The sequence below is a fragment of the Salmo salar genome, chromosome 15, assembly GCF_965601325.2.
Source record: "Salmo salar chromosome 15, fSalSal1, whole genome shotgun sequence".
NCBI classification, from domain to species: Eukaryota; Metazoa; Chordata; class Actinopteri; order Salmoniformes; family Salmonidae; genus Salmo; species Salmo salar.
Genome location: NC_138305.1, coordinates 75173742 through 75191232, shown reverse-complemented (window position 1 = coordinate 75191232; position 17491 = coordinate 75173742). Strand labels below are relative to the sequence as shown.

General features: G+C 43.7%; 1 protein-coding gene across 1 annotated transcript in view; it reads left to right on the top strand.

The window, feature by feature from the left end:
- espn (espin) overlaps positions 1 to 17491 on the top strand; it is a 99793-nt gene that overhangs the window by 20021 nt on the left and 62281 nt on the right. Inside the window, exons 3-5 of the mRNA XM_045696094.2 lie at positions 9000 to 9186; positions 10265 to 10447; positions 14553 to 14684. Of these exons, the coding sequence (XP_045552050.2) occupies positions 9000 to 9186; positions 10265 to 10447; positions 14553 to 14684 (502 nt within the window). The remainder of the gene's footprint in view (positions 1 to 8999; positions 9187 to 10264; positions 10448 to 14552; positions 14685 to 17491) is intronic.

Below are 17491 nucleotides of genomic sequence, written 5' to 3'. Positions count from 1 at the left end.
TTTGCAATACCCCTGACTTTTGAGCTTTTATTTTGGTGATTGTTAGATCTCAAAGATTATATAATAAAAAATATATAGGTCCATTATATTTTCTAGTCGTTTAAGTTTACACTGAAAACATTTTTCCATCCCAAAAAGTAATAATAATAAATAAATTAAAGAGTATATAATATTGACATGTTAAATACTTTTTACAGTTTAGACTTAGGTGTCCCGAAAAAGGGCTTACCCAATAGTTTCTATGGCAGAAAAATCCCTGGATGCACTTTTGCCAGCTGTTTTGTTAAGGCCACACAAACAGGATATTACTGCATTTGAAGGTAAAAGCCAAATAAAACATAAAAAATATAAGTAAAATGTCTAGACATTTCAGCTGTTTATAAAAACATTGCTCCGCTATTAAGATTTTTACTGTAGGAGCATTTGGCTACACGAGACAATTCTGTTTACATTCGACGGCTCGGAGGGAGGTTACTGTCAAAAAAGGCTTGCCCGCGACCTCCAGAGTTGGCCCAGGAGATGGGACAATTTTGCAAGATTACTGTAAAAGGTCAAGCCGAGTGTATTTTCTCAAACTTTAGAGAATCTCTTGCAGTGAGAATATACTTTAAGTGCACACTAAGACATGGCAGCCATATTTTTCTCTTAATTGGTAGCCTACTGTGGGCCTTAGATATTTCCTAAGTCAACAGGACTGCCACAGAATACTATGTTTTCACAGTTATGGGACATGTTGAGCATTTGTGGGGCATTACATGCAGATAATCATCTGCCTTAACTCATAGTTTTCCATAATAATAAAATGGTTAACGCATAAGATTAATTAAGGCAAATAAGCCAATAACCCTAACCCATTTATAAGCATTTTTAATGACTTATTAATGAAAGCTACTGTAAAGTGATATTAAATACATTACAGAGACTCAGCCTCTGATACATGTTTTGAATCAGTGATTTGTCTTTTGTCAACACTACGGGCTAACAAGGGATTTTCAAGAGATCACGGATGTTGCCAGGGAATCTGACACTTGCTTTTTTGGCAACAGTTGAGTAAACTAGTCACCTTCAGTTCAAATCACATGATGAAATACTTCCAAAAAGAATGCACTCAACCATGGCAAAATATGACATTTGCTGCCTTTTTTGCTGAATTGTCCTCAGGGGCTAAATGATCGATTGTCCTGGATTAATAATAATGTTGTCACATATAGGACATCCCCTGCTCATCGCTTGATTTGTCATGATAATCGTGCATTGGTTTTGTCGTGTAGAATCTAATTTCTGTGTGTGTGTGTGTGTGTGGACATGTGTGTGGTGTTTGTTGTGAGAGAGGTGTGTGTGTGTGTGTGTGTGTGTGTAATGTTATTGAATGTCGGTGCTAATCACTGTTGCACTACAGGAGCCGTGCCACAGAGAGAACATGGAGCCATATGGCCTTACGATTGTCATGGACACATGCCAAGGCATTAACAACACTGAGTGCCCATGCAGGGTGTGATATTCAATCAAGGAACTGCAGTCTGTCAACATCAGTTCAATTGTGGTTAGGGTTGAGGAGAGGGTAGGAGCTGGCATAAACAACATTTTGTTAATCTACACACTATACCCCATAATGACAAAGTAGAAACAGGTTTTTAGAATTTGTTGCAAATTTATTAAAAAATATATATAAACAGAAACACCTTATTTACATAAGTATTCAGACCCTTTGCTATGAGACTCAAAATTGAGCTCAGGTGCATCCTGTTTCCATTGATCATCCTTGAGATGTTTCTACAACTTGATTGGAGTCCAGCTGTGGTCAATTCAATTTATTGGGCATGATTTGTAAAGGCACACACCTGTCTATATAAGGTCCCACAGTTGACAGTGCATGTCAGAGCAAAATCCAAGCCATAGAAGGAATTGTTCTGTAGAGCTCCGAGACAGGATTGTGTCGAGGCACAGATCTGGGGAAGAGTAGCAAAAAATGTCTGCAGCATTGAAGGTCCCCAAGAACACAGTGGCCTCCATCATTCTTAAATGGAAGAAGTTTGGAACCACCAAGACTCTTCATAGAGCTGGCCACCCACAATAAACTGAGAAATTGGGGGAGAAGGGCCTTAGTCAGGGATGTGAACCCGATCGAACATCTCTGGAGAGACCTGAAAATAGCTGTGCAGCAATGCTCCCCATCCAACCTGACAGAGCTTGAGAGGATCTGCAGAGAAGAATGAGAGAAACTCCCCAAATACAGATGTGCCAAGCTTATAGCGTCATACCCAAGAAGACTCAAAGCTGTAATTGCTGCCAAAGGTGCTTCAACAAAGTACTGAGTTAAGGGTCTGAATTCTTATGTAAACGTGATATTGCAGTTTTCATATTTAATACATGTGCAGAAATTTCTATAAACCTCTTTTTGCTTTGTCATTATGGGGTATTGTGTGTAGATTGATGAGGGGAAAAAACTATTTAATGCATTTTAGAATAAGGCTGTAACGTAACAAAATGTGGAAGAAGTCAAGGGGTCTGAATACTTTCCGAATGCACTGTATATGAAGAGCATGTTTGCAGAACATAGAGAGAACAGTGTAATATTTGAGCCTATAGCCTAACCAATAGATAAGCAATGGGAATCAAGGCTGTCCAATGGGACTGTTCTGTTCACTTCAACATGCGGCACAGATCACTCACCTCTGCCATAAACCTATAAGCTGATAAAAAAAAAAAAGTATGATCTCTAAGAGTGAGAGTGACAATAATGACCCCTAAATGGCTGAAGAGGTGGAGTCTGAGGGCTATAGGCTAGTTTTCTGGCCTTGGTGTTGGAGTTTGGGGCCTACCTACCAGGGACTCCAGTGTTGTCTAGGTGCAACCCAGACAGGTGCGTAGCTCCTGAATCTTTAATTGGCCCCAGAGAGGTGGCTGTGTCTGATAGCATTGCTCCATTCACTCCTGCCTCTTCCCTTCCCCCACCCCTCATGCTATTTACCGCTGCAGCCATGGTGACACACAGTAGCGAACCAGCGATAAGCTAATGAGGGAAAACAATACAGGCATGAAGAAGGGGACCGCTTTCTCGTCGTCTCTGGCATTGTTTAGCCGAGGCCTTTTGCTCTGGGGAGATAGCATTGTTATGTCACGGTTTATTATACGACGTAGAACAGAATGTTATCTTATGGATTTCAAAGGGTAATTGGCCTGTTTGACAGCTGTTACCTTAGCCCTCAGAAATCACAAGGGAGGCAACCCCTCACAAGGGAAGCATTTCTCCTTTATCATACGACACTGTTCCTTCATTTATTTTTATTGAGCACTAGTTAGCGGAATGTAAAAAGCTACATTCAGCATCATGCTTTAGCCCCCTATAGTTTCCCTTTCCTGTTGGTAGTAATCCGACTTAGCTAGCTGCACAGAATGTGGTAAGGATTGGATTTGTCTGGAGTACGTTATTACAGATGGATGGTTTCAAGGCCTTGGAAACCCACATGCTAAACATTTGCTCAATTTACAGTGCAGAAAAAAACATCAAAGGCCCTAGAATCCATTCCACAGATCACCTCTAAAGCCCTTCGATGATTGACTTCAAGGCAAGCCATTCATGTGCAATAGTTTGTACTTTTGTACTTTTTGTTTTTAATTTTTACAAAGTTCAGTTAGGCTGACCATTCTAAAACTGTACGGTGAAATCGTCAATCTACATCACAGTTCTGACAGCACAACAATCCGTGGGAAGTGTTCCATTGTTTAGCCTAATATTGTACTGTGTTTGCACAAAAAGGATTACTAAAGTTATACAACTGTTTTGTGAAATGGCCGTTTAGTTGCGGTAACTTAGTTAGCTGTCAACTGTTTGTCTGGACAAGAAGTCAGTTCAGTCAGGCACTCCGCTGCAGCTATGAAGTGAAGCCAATTTTATCTTTATTTAACTAGGCAAGTCAGTTAAGAACATATTCTTATTTACAATGACAGCCTAGGAACAGTGGGTTAACTGCCTTGTTCAGGGGCAGAACGACAGATATTTACCTTGTCAGCTCGGGGATTCGATCTAGCAACCTTTCGGTTACTAGTCCAACGCTCTAACTACTAGGCTACCTGCCCCCCCAACAGGTAGCCTAGTGTGAGGTGTGTGTGAGCCTAGTGTAATGTGAGGTGTGATCCACAGTCAACATGCCAAGTACTCAGCTGTCAGCAGTGTGCTGCTCATGAGGCTATGTCTGTCTGTCTTTTGTGGTAGAAAATGGGGATAGGGATGCAGGACTGACGCAGATTAAGTTCCTAGACAATGGTCACCAAATGTATGGGCCTGGGCTCAAAGGGCTGAATCTGTGAATTGCACTTCCCTGTCATCCTGTGTCTCCACAAAGCTAACAGGATGACGTGCTGTGTCGCCGCTGATAGTGCTGCTGGAACATTAAAAAAAAAACAGGCGACGAACTGGCAATAAACCTCAGCGAGATGGTTGCACAGACTCAGAGAAAGCGAGAGAGAAGGAACATGTTATGCAATCAATTAGCGCAGATTAAGAGCTTTGCCAGGGCTTAATTGCAGCATGGGGTCAAAAGGGGTGGGGCGACTGCTGCCGACTGAGGGCCATAAAATCTACTTTTGAGACATTATAGATGCCCAAGTGTCATGGTGGGTGAACTTTCAGCAGCATCTCTCTCTCTCTGGGTCTAAAGTAGGGGTAGGCAACCCTGTTCCTGGAGTGCCGCGGGTACTGCAGGATTTTGTACCAACTAGGCACCACCTCTGACCAATTTAGCTAATTTATCAGTTCAATGATTGCCTAAATTCAACACACCTGGTCTTCCAGGTCGGTTAAATGAAAAACATGCCTGCGGCACTCCAGGGTTGCCTACCCCTGCTTTAGACCCAGAGAGCGAGATGCTGCTGAAAGTTCACCCACCGTGGCACTCGGGCATCTAGAACGTCTGAAGTATATTTAGAGTGTAGGATTTGGATTAGCATAATGCACTCCCACTTTTCCCACGTCCCTTTTCCATGCTATATTTTCTGCCTAGCCAATTATAGTAGATGGATATTTAGCGCAACTCTGTTAGGGTCATTGTTAGGGTCAAAGGAGGCATAAGTTGAAGGTTAAAAGCTATTTTTGGGGGGGGATTAGAATCTTTAGCTTTCTCAGAATATATCTTGTTGAGTCTAGCAATGTATTGTTGTGTCTGGATTCATCCAAGTCTGTAAACTGTTATTGATGTTGTTTATCAAAAAACGAATATATACAGTCCCATCCAAAATTATTGGCACCCTTGATAAAGATGAGCAAAAAACACTAGAAAATAAATAATAAAAATACTGAGCTATATTGTATGCTCAACAAATGGAAAAATTATTTTATGCTTTTACAATTACTCAGAAAAAGAGATGATGTTTAACAAGTAATAAAAAAAATCTCAAAGATAGGTGTCACAATTATTTCCACCCCTGTCTTCAATACTCTGGCACCCTCCCCTTTCGAGGATAACGGCACTGAGCCTTCAAAAAAACGAGATTGGTGAACACATTGGGATGGATATAGACCATTACTCCATACAGAATTTTTCCATATCCTTTGGTCTGCGCTTATGGACTGCCCTCTTCAATTCAAACTAGAGGTTTTCGATGTGGTTCAAGTCCGGATACTGAGATGGCCATAGCAAAATTGTGATTTTTTTTTATGGCCAATTAACATTTCTTTGTGGATTTTGATGTGTGCTTGGTGTTATTGTCTTGCTGTAAGATCCACTTGCGCCCAAGTTTCAGCCTCCTGGCAGAGGCAACCAAGTTCTTGTCTAAAATGTCCTGGGAATTTTTTTGTTACTAACAACCTCATGCTAATCACATTAGCCTATGTTAGCTCAAATCAAATTTATTTGTCACATACACATGGTTAGCAGATGTTAATGCGAGTGTAGCGAAATGCTTGTGCTTCTAGTTCCGACCATGCAGTAATATCTAACAAGTAGTATAACCTAACAATATCACAACAACTACCTTATACACACAAGTGTAAAGGAATAAATACGAATATGTACATACAAATATATGAATGAGTGATGCCCGAACGGCATAGGCAAGATGCTGTAGATGGTATAGAGTACAGTATATACATATGAGATGAGTAATGTAGGGTATGTAAGCGTTATATAAAGTGGCTAGTGATAAATTGATTACATCAATTTTTCCATTATTAAAGTGGCTAGAGTTGAGTCAGGATGTTGGCAGCAGCCACTCAATGTTAGTGATGGCTGTTCAACAGTCTGATGGCCTTGACATAGAAGCTATTTTTCAGTCTCTCGGTCCCCGCTATGATGCACCTGTACTGACCTCGCCTTCTGGATGATAGCGGGGTGAACAGGCAGTGGCTCAGGTGGTTGTTGTCCTTGATGATCTTTTTGGCCTTCCTGTGACATCGGGTGGTGTAGGTGTCCTGGAGGGCAGGTAGTTTGCACCCGGTGATGCGTTGTGCAGACCTCACTACCCTCTGGAGAGCCTTATGGTTGTGGGCGGAGCAGCTGGTGATACAGCCCGACAGGATGCTCTCGATTGTGCATCTGTAAAAGTTTGTGTGTTTTTGGTGACAAGCCGAATTTCTTCAGCCTCCGGCGCTGCTGCGCCTTCTTCACCACGCTGTCTGTGTGGGTGGACCAATCAGTTTGTCCGTGATGTGTACGCCGAGGAACTTAAACTTTCCACCCTCTCCACTACTGTCCCGTCAATGTAGATAGGGGGCTGCTCCCTCTGCTTTTTTCTGAAGTCCACGATCATCTCCTTTGTTTTGTTGTCATTGAGTGTAAGGTTATTTTCCTGACGCCACACTCTGAGGGCCCTCACCTCCTCCCAGTAGGCCGTCTCGTCGTTGTTGGTAATCAAGCCTACCACTGTAGTGTCGTCTGCAAACTTGATGATTGAGTTGGAGGCGTGCATGGCCACGCAGTCGTGGGTGAACAGGGAGGGGGAACACTGATCTCGTAGAGGTTAAACTGAGATGAATTTTAAAATGTAGTAAGTTAATACAGATGTGATTTTGTTTGATTTTATTTCTAAGAATCTTTAGGTGTGCCAGTACTTTTGACCCATGTTTTTGAGAAAAAAAGTATTGCTTAAACAAAATCGCTTTCCAAATTAATATAGTTTTCCAATTTTTTGGAGCATTCAATACAGCTCAGTATACATTTTTTCGTCATCTTTATCAAGGGTGCCAATAATTGTCTATGTGATTTTATCTGTTGAGACTGTATGAGGGTGCAGGTAACAGTAAGCTAGAAAAAAACAAAATAGTAACACCTAATAATTGTTGAGAATGTAAGTCATTTTACATTATTGTGGGGGGGGGGTGTATGCTGGTTAAAGTATGTAATTTCTTCAGTCCTCTGTAACACTATGGAGGAAAACTTTTCTCGTCATGGGTCACTTAATTATTTAAACAAGAAAAGCCACTGAGAACGCAATCAGCTTTTATCAGGCAAGAAGCCTATTAGTGTGACAACATCACTTACTTTGCTAATAATGAAGTTAAGATTGCCCTTTGTTACATACGCTGAACGTGGAGGAGGGGAGAATGGTGTGTATTGTATCCAGTAATAGTGGAGGCAATTTCAAGTTGACAAGTTACAGACGAACAAAATAGCTTGTGTGCGTGTTTTTGTTGAGGGTGTGTGGGACGGGGTATCATCTATTGTCACTTTGTATTTCTACCCTCGCTCAAAGACAAGCCTCTTTATTAAGCCCTTTTGAAATCTAAAGCAATTCCTTTAGTGGAGTACCTGAGTCTGTGTAGGCTAAAGCTCAGTAGTCACCCTTGTCATGAAGCATCTCACAAGAGCACATAGACACCTTGATGCAGTTTCTATCCAGTGTTAAGGTGTATTTGAGCGGATTTGTGTGTTGCGTCAATGTTCGCATGTTAGTGTCAGGCCCTTTCCATAAACATACTGTATGTTGTGCACCCTCTCCAGACCCCAGGATGCAGGAGAGCTCCGGCCCGCTTTAGTTACACTCATGAATAATGCAGCCACCTGCCTACTTCCTGATGATAGAACTGCAGATTAGGTCCCCTTCCTGTGGTGAAATATTTAAAAGGCACTTGTTTTTACCTGCAACCTTGCCCCAAATGCACCCGAAGGATGCCCCGTTGGTCACGCCTAAGATTTTGGGGCTTTGTCATATTTTCAAGAAACAAAACAAAGGAAAGGAGGTGTTACTTAAGGTGTTACGTTTTGGATCCAGGAAACGTCTACATCGTCCAAATATAGCTTTAGTAACAACCTCGACTCAGTCGAGTAAGTTGTTGGCTTGGGTTCTAACTGCTGTCTTTATTCCGTGAGGGGAAACTGGGTGCAATTGTGTTTGGTTTGAGGGGAGATACCCCTCCTCCTTTACCCCTCCCCTTCTACATCTCTTTTCCTCCCTCCCTTTGGCCTGTCACCACTTACTGCCGCCTGGTTAACCCTGAGGTAGTGAGGAACAGAACCAGCAGAGTAGTAAGCCTCTTACTGGACTCATTGCCCGCTTGTCAGTCAGTGTCCAAATAAAGCAAGGCTATATGGGATTTAGAGGGGAAGCACTTCACTTCACTCCTTGAACTCCCTCTGTGACTAGGAGATCTGGGGCAAGCAGAGACATTGTCATTGGATGGGGCAAAGAATTCACCACTGCCAAGTTGGCCTTTGAGGAACGGGGAGAACAGGGAGGGCGGAGTTTGGCTCCAGGGGGTGGAGTTGGCTCGATGTGCTAATCAGAATACCTCCCCCAGTCATGGCAACTCGGACCGAGCTTATTCCAAGGGCTGTTATGAAGTTATGTTGACCTGTCAGTGATTAGATTAGTTTGGGTATAAAGAAAACCTCCTAGAATAACATTACTGCCCAATGTTAGCAACCGGACACATGTTTATACACTCTTCTTGGCTAACCCAAAGTAGTTATGTTGTTCAAGAATCACAATGTAATAACATGGTCATTAATTAAATAAAGCTGAATACAGGTCTGTTTTTTATTTATTTTTTAATTCTCTTTTAGTGTTGTCAATTCCCAAACAAAGAATGGTGCCACACCCCTATACCTGGCCTGCCAGGAAGGTCACCTGGAGGTTGTCCAATACCTGGTGAAAGACTGTGTGGCGGAACCAGGGATCAGAGCCAATGACGGGATGACACCTCTGCATGCCGCCGCCCAAATGGGCCATAACACTGTCATCGTCTGGCTGGTAGGTCAATGGTGCCCACTTCATGCTGTCTTTTGTTATTTCTTCTACTGTATTTGTTGTACTATGTTATAGTATATTTTGGTCCTAGACAAGTGCCAAAGAAATCCAGTACATTAATATCCAGTAACCATAAAGAGCCTAATTCATGGCAATAAATTGCTAATGATATGAAATGTTATTAGCAACATCAGACAACTGCAATATACAAATGAAATACTAATATGCTTAAAGCAAAGCAATGCATTATGGTGGAAAACAAGCTATAGCTAAAGGTTTAAACGAATGTTCTAGAAGGCTAGCAGGAATGTCCTACTGGCATACACCAGCGTCACCAATAGTGGCTCGCTTGCAGGCTAACATGTGGTAGCGTAGCACACATATGTGGCAAGCAACAAAAAAGATAATGCTGGCAAGCAAGATTTATTGTATATTTATTGTATAACAGAAATTGCATAAAACTGCTAGTCCAATGATTGTGCTTGAAATGTGATCTTCAGTACATAGGCATAAATAACCAATATAGTTTTATAGTTCTTGCATTTGTAATACTCTAATTGTATGGGTAATGAATATTAGAAAGGGGAAAAAGCAGCTCCAGCTAGGAAACGTGGCTAACGCCAATTAGTAAACTTAGCTAACGGCAGCATGCTAACAAAATGTCATCATTCAAACTCCTCTTCCCTGGAACAATAGTTCAAAAGTTATTAACTTACTTTTTTTCATGAACACGTTGGACTGGTTTCTTTGGTTGGGTTTAAGAACATTTAGGTGAGCTGTCTGAAGGTGTTTCCAGGAAAGACACTGAATAGAGACTCTGGGAATTAAGAACAGTGGGCCTATTACTGTATAATTTCAGACACTGATCGGTTTGTCCCACCTGCAATAGCGGACATCGGAGGTTACTCACGTAACCACGGTTCTAATGAACTAAGCTCCGCATTCAGTTGACACATTTTTTGTTTAATTTTCGAAATACACCGTGGGCCGCTTCTACAGTAATTGGCTGGTGGGCTGGATCTGGCCCGCGGGCCGTAGTTTGCCCCTTTCTGGTTTAACCTCTACTGTTGTCCCATTGCAGGTGAGTTTCACAGAGATCAGCCTGTCCGACCGGGATGGTGACGGTGCCACGGCTATGCACTTTGCCGCCAGCCGTGGCCACGCCAAGGTGCTCAGTTGGCTGCTGCTGCACGGCGGCGAGATCATCACCGACAGCTGGGGCGGAACGCCGCTACACGACGCCGCCGAGAATGGGGAGCTGGAGGTGTGTGTGTTTGTGTGTTGGCTGCCAGTTTTTAATGCTCTACCGTATAGATGGCACCGGAGGGGATGGCTGCTGTTTAATTGGCTCTTAACCAACCATTTTTTCGCATTGTTTGTAACTTATTTTGTATATCTTATGACTGAAAAGAGCTTCTGGACATCAGAACAGCGATTACTCACCTCGAATTGGACGATTGTTTTTATGAGTTGGACGGGAAGGATATACTCCAAACACCCGAACAGGCCCTCATCCACCGTCATTCGCTGGAGAAATAAACTGAGATTTCGCGGAAAGAGTGGCTAATCTGCCTTTGCCATCCGTACTGTTAGCTAACGTTCAATCGCTGGGAAATAAATGGGATGAACTGAAAGCACGTATACCACCACAGACCGATGCTGGCACTAAAACCGCACTCAATGAGCTGTATACCGCCATAAGCAAACAGGAAAACGCTCATCCAGAGGTGGCGCACCTAGTGGCCGAGAACTTTAATGCAGGGAAACTTCTCATTTTACCTTATTTCTATCAGCATGTTAAATGTGCAACCAGAGGGAAAAAAACTCTAGACCACCTTTACTCCACACAGAGACGCGTACAAAGCTCTCCCTCGCCCTCCATTTGGCAAATCTGACCATGATTATATCCTCTTGATTCCTGTTTACAAGCTCAAATTGAAGCAGGAAGCACCAGTGACTCGGTCTATTAAAAAAGTGGTCAGATGATGCGGATTCTCAGCTACAGGACTGTTTTGCTAGCACAGACTGGAATATGTTCCAGGATTCTTCCGATGGCATTGAGGAGTACACCACATCAGTCACTGGCTTCATCAATAAGTGCATCGATGACATCATTCACACAGTGACTGTACGTACATACCCCAACCAGAAGCCATGGATTACAGGCAACATTCGCACTGAGCTAAAGGGTAGAGCTGCCGCTTTCAGGGAGCGGGACTCTAACCCAGAAGCTTATAAGAAATCCCGCTATGCCCTCCAACGAACCATCAAATAGGCAAAGCGTCAATACAGGACTAAGATCGAATCGTGCTACACCGGCTCTGATGCTCGTCGGATGTGGCAGGGCTTGCAAACTATTACAGACTACAAAGCGAAGCACAGCTGAGAGCTGTCCAGTGACACGAGCCTACCAGACAAACTAAATAACTTCTATGCTCGCTTTTTCGGCAAGTAACACTGAAACATGCATGAGAGGATCAGCTGTTCCGGACGACTGTGTGATCACACTCTCCGCAGCCGATGTGAGTAAGACCTTTAAACAGGTCAACATTCACAAGGCGCAGGGCCAGACGGATTACGAAGACGTGTACTCTGAGCATGCGCTGACCAACTGGCAAGTATCTTCACTGACATTTTCAACCTGAGTCTGTAATACCAACATGTTTCAAGCAGACCACCATAGTCCCTGTGCCCAAGAACATTAAGGTAACCTGCTAAATGACTACCGACCCGTAGCACTCACGTCTGTAGCCATGAAATGCTATGAAAGGCTGGTCATGGCTCACACCATTATACCAGAAACCCTAGACCCACTCCTATTTGCATACCGCCCCAACAGATTCACAGATGATGCAATCTCTATTGCAGTCCACACTGCCCTTTCACACCTGGACAAAAGGAACACATATGTGAGAATGCTATTCATTGACTACAGCTCAGCGTTCAACACCATAGTGCCCTCAAAGCTCATCACTAAGCTAAGGACCCTGGGACTAAACACCTCCCTCTGCAACTAGGTCCTGGACTTCCTGACGGGCCGCCCCCAGGTGGTAAGGGTAGGTAACAACACATCTGCCACGCTGAACCTCAACACTGGGGCCCTTCAGGGGTGCGTGCTCAGTCCCCTCCTGTACTCCCTGTTCACTCATGACTGCATGGCCAGGCACGACTCCAACACCATCATTAAGTTTGCCGATGACACAACAGTGGTAGGCCTGATCACCGACAATGATGAGACAGCCTATAGGGAGGAGGTCAGAGACCTGACCGTGTGGTGCAAGGACAACAACCTGTCCCTCAACGTGATCAAGACAAAGGAGATGATTGTGAACTACAGGAAAGGGAGGATCGAGCACGCCCCCATTCTCATCGACTGGGCTGTAGTGGAGCAGATTGAGAGCTTCAAGTTCCTTGGCGTCCACATCACCAACAAACTAACATGGTCTAAGCACACCAAGACAGTTGTGAAGGGGGCACGATATAACCTATTCCCCCTCAGGAGACTGAAAAGATTTGGCATGGGTCCTAAGATCCTCAAAAGGTTTTACAGCTGCACCATCAAGAGCATTCTGACGGGTTGCATCACTGCCTGGTACGGCAGCTGCTCGGCCTCCGACCACAAGGCACTACAGAGGGCAGTGTGTACGGCATAGTCACTTTAATAACTTTACCTACATGTACATTTTCCCTCGACACCGGTGCCCCCGCACATTGACTCTGTACCGGTACCCCCTGTATATAGCCCTGCTATTGTTATTTACTGCTGCTCTTTAATTATTTGTTATTCTTATCTCATACTTTTTTCTTTTTTTTTTAACTGCATTGTTGGTTAAGGGCTTGTAAGTAAGCATTTCCCTGTAAGGTCTACACCTGTTGTATTCTGTGCACGTGACAAATAAAATGTTATATGTGTATATAGGGAGTTGGTAGGTAGTGGATGACATTTGTCCACAGAACAGTCTGGGACACTGGGGACGGTTGCACCAATTGGTAGTAAAAAAAGTTGGTCTTAAATGCGTAGCTACGTCCGACTTTGTGATCCGAATTTATACCTGTTGCACTAACCGAAAATAAGACTAGTCATAGCTGTCAAGCATAAACAATGCACATTCATGAGATTTGATGCTTCATAATGATGGTTTCTAGGCAGCGTCCATTACTAGGCTGTTACCAGCCTAGCCTAGCTAAGTTGAGGTGGGTGCTCATGATCACCTTGTCTAGTTTGCACATCTTAACAAGTGGATTTTTTTTTTTCATCTTTACTTGCATAGTAGCCTACTCGTCCAAAAGCCCATGACTTGCCTAATCAATGAATTGATCTCTGACTGGGCAAATAAGTGGAGGTGATCGCTCATCTATTCGTTGGCTCATCTATCACTGATCAGAAACAAACATTTAGCTTGTTAATGTAGCCTAAATCAAGTGTAGGCTATTATTTACTATTGACTCACATATATGCAACTCCAACAGCCCGCAGAGGTTGTGAAATATGAACCCGAGACTCGAATGCTTTTGAAAATATAGATTGCTATACATTTTCATGTGTTTCATGATGATCGTCCCAATTTCACACCCTACGCCTGCTTCCTACTAGGCGCTGAATTTACGCCCAGGTGGTGCAATGGGTATATTAACGGAAGTATCGTTACGACCCACTTACTGGTGTAACCGCCACCTGAAGTCTATGAGGCTGCTGATGTCACACTTGTAGCAGAGGTCAGTGACGCAGGATCTGTAGGAGGGGACAAGACAATGGGTCAATGGGTTTAGACACCATATAGGGCTGTGAAGCATGCGTGCGCTTACACAGTACACTCCCATTAGAGATCGCAATCTGCAGCGGTTGACATTAGCTGGTTGACTCGTACGTTGACTCGTACGCGTTGTGGTGTTTGGCCGATGAGAGTAAAGCCCATATCAGCTTACAACCATTAGCAGGCCCAGGAAGATCTACTGTATTTCTTTTTTTAAAGGTAATTTTGAAGAGTTCAAGTATTTGAAAGATGGGGAAGATAGGGTGAGTCAAAGGGCAGTGGGCCATACTGTATGTGATGAGAGGGGGTAGGAAGGGAGAGAGGCTAGTCAAGACACCAAGGGGATGGGAATAACGAACAGGTAACTTCATACAAGTACAGAAACTTGCCAAGTGAGAGCGGCAAGTTGAGATTGTCTCCCTTTCTTAGGTTAGACGCCTCACAGCTGTTGTGAGAACACTCTCTTTACAACATCCCACACAGTTCTTTTTGTGACGAGCTGACCTCTCTGTCTTTGTCTCTCTCATTGTCTCTTTCTTCCTCTGTCTCTTTTTCGTGTTTCTGTCTCACTCACTCTCCTTCTCCCTACTCTCGCTCTCTCTTTCTCTCTCTCAGTGTTGTCAGATCCTGGTGGTTAACGGCGTGGACCTGGGCATACGGGACCAGGACGGCTTCTCCGCGGCCGACCTGGCAGAGTACAACGGGCACGCCCAGTGTGCCAAGTACCTGCGCAATGTGGAGAACATGGTGAGAGACACGGGGTGTATTCATTAGGACACACAGTAGCAAAAGCAGAAAGAGCGGGGGAGAGATGGAAATGGGGGAGGGGGAGGGGTGAGACGTGTTTCCCACAAACCTTGGGGAGTCTCAGAAGTGTTTATTTTTTCTCATGCCACCCACAAGGGCCATGGCAGACAGAGAAGGTAAATAGCAGTAATTGTCATTAGTGGAGAGACCAGTGTCAGTCGGTGGACATGCTGGCTCCTGTGGCTACAGTTCCCACAGTCACAATGTGTTGTGTCATCACAGGCTCCATGTGAAAGGAGTTCACGTGGTGTGTTATGGGAAAGCAATAAGAGAGTATGAGCCCTAGTTTAGAAGAGGGGAGAGTACTATCACCACAAGGCTAGTTGGGTTCTCGCCACTGTCCGTGGGATGTTGACATTTTTAGGCCGTTTTCATTTGTTCCAAGATTTTATGAACACCGGCTCTTTCCATGTCATAGACCGTACAGGTGACTCCAGCTGAATGCTATGATCCCTTATTAACATAATTTGTTTGGTCCACTTCAGTCAGTGTACACGGCATTCGGAATGTATTCAGACCCCTTCACTTTTTCCACATTTTGTTACGGTACAGCCTTATTCTAAAATGTATTTAAATTGTCCCGTCCCCCCACCATCATTCTACACAGAATACCCCATAATGAGAAAGCAAAAACGGGTTTAGTTTTGTTTGCAAATTTATTTAAAAAAAAAATACATTCACATAAGTATTCAGACCCTTTATTCAGTACTTTGTTGAAGCACCATTGGCAGCGATTACAGCCTCGACTCCTCTTGGGTATGACGCTACAAGCCTGGCACACCTGTATTTGGGGAGTTCCTCCCATTCTTCTCTGCAGATCCTCTCACGCTCTGTCAGGTTGAATGGGGAGCGTCTCTGCACCGCTATTTTCCGGTCTCTCCAGCGATGTTTGATCGGGTTCAAGTCCGGGGTCTGGCTGGGGCCACTCAAGGACATTCAGAGACTTGTCCCGAAGCCTCTCTTGCATTGTTTTGGCTGTGTGGTTAGGGTCGTTGTCCTGTTGGAAGTTGAACCTTCGCCCTAGTCTGAGGTCCTGAGCGCTCTGGAGCAGGTTTTTAATCAAGGATCTCTCTGTACTTTGCTCCGTCATCTTTCCCTCGATCCGGACTAGTCTCCCAGTCCCTGCCGCTGAAAAACATCTCTACTGCATTATGCTGCCACAGCCATGCTTCACTGTAGGGATGGTATTGGCCAGGTGATGAGCGGTGCCTGGTTTCCTCCAGACGTGACGCTTGGCATTCAGGCCAGGGAGTTCAATCTTGGTTTCATCAGACCAGAGAATCTTGTTTTTCATTGTCTGAGAGTCCTTTCGGTGCCTTTTGGCAAACTCCAAGCGGGTGTCATGTGCCTTTTACTGAGGAGTGGCTTCCATCTGGCAACTCTACCATAAAGGCCTGATTGGTGGAGTGCTGCAGAGATGGTTGTCCTTCTGGAAGGTTCTCCCATCTCCACAGAGGAAGAGATTGAGCTCTATCATAGTGACCATCGGGTTCTTGATCACCTCCCTGACCAAGGCCCTTCTCCCCCGATTACTCAGTTTGGCCAGGTGGCCAGCTTTAGGAAGAGCCTTGGTTGTTCCAAACTCCTTCCATTTAAGAATGATGGAGGCCATTGGGTTCTTGGAGACCTTCAATGCTGCAGACATTTTTTGGTACCCTTCCCCAGATCTGTGCCTTGACACAATATTGTCTCGGCGCTCTACAGACAATTCCTTCGACTTCATGGTTTGGTTTTTGCTCTGACATGCACTGTCAACTGTGGGACCTTATATAGACATGCATGTGCCTTTCCAATCATGTCCAATCAATTGAATTTACCACAAATGGACTCCAATCAAGTTGTAGAAACATCTCAAGGGTGATCAATGGAAACAGAATGCACCTGAGCTCAATTTCGAGACACGTATGGAATCATGTAGTAACCAAAAAAGTGTTAAACAAATCAAAATATACTTTATATTAGAGATTCTTCAAAGTAGCCACCCTTTGCCTTGATGACAGCTTTGCACACTCTTGGCAATCTCTCAACCAGCTTTATGAGGTAGTCACCTGGAATGCATTTGAATTAACAGTTGTGCCTTGTTAAAAGTTAATTTGTTGAATTTCTTTCCTCCTTAATTCATTTGAGCCAATCATTTGTAGGGTTGGTATACAGAAGATGGTCTTTTACCAAATAGGACTAAGTCCATATTATGGCAAGAACAGCTCAAATAAGCAAAGAGAAACGACAGTCCATCATTGCTTTAAGACATGAAGGTCAGTCAATGCGGAACATTTCAAGAACTTTGAAAATTTCCCCAAGTGCAGTCGCAAAAACCATCAAGCGCTAAGATGAAACTGGCTCTCATGAGGACCACTACAGGAAAGGAAGACCCAGAGTTAACTCTGCTGCAGAGGATTAGTTCATTAGAGTTAACGGCACCTCAGATTGCAGCCCAAATAAATGCTCCATAGAGTTCAAGTAACAGACACATCTCAACTTCAACTGTTCAGAGGAGAATGCGTGAAATTATTATTATTTTCACCTTTATTTAACCAGTTAGACCAGTTGAGAATAAGTTCTCATTTACAACTGCGACCTGGCCAAGATAAAGCAAAGCAGTGCGACACAAACAACACAGAGTTACACATGAGATAAACAAACATACCATCAATAACACAATAGAAAAGTGTATATACAGTGTGTGCAAATGTAGTAAGATTAGGGAGGTAAGGCAATAAATAGGCCATAGTGGCGAAATAATTACA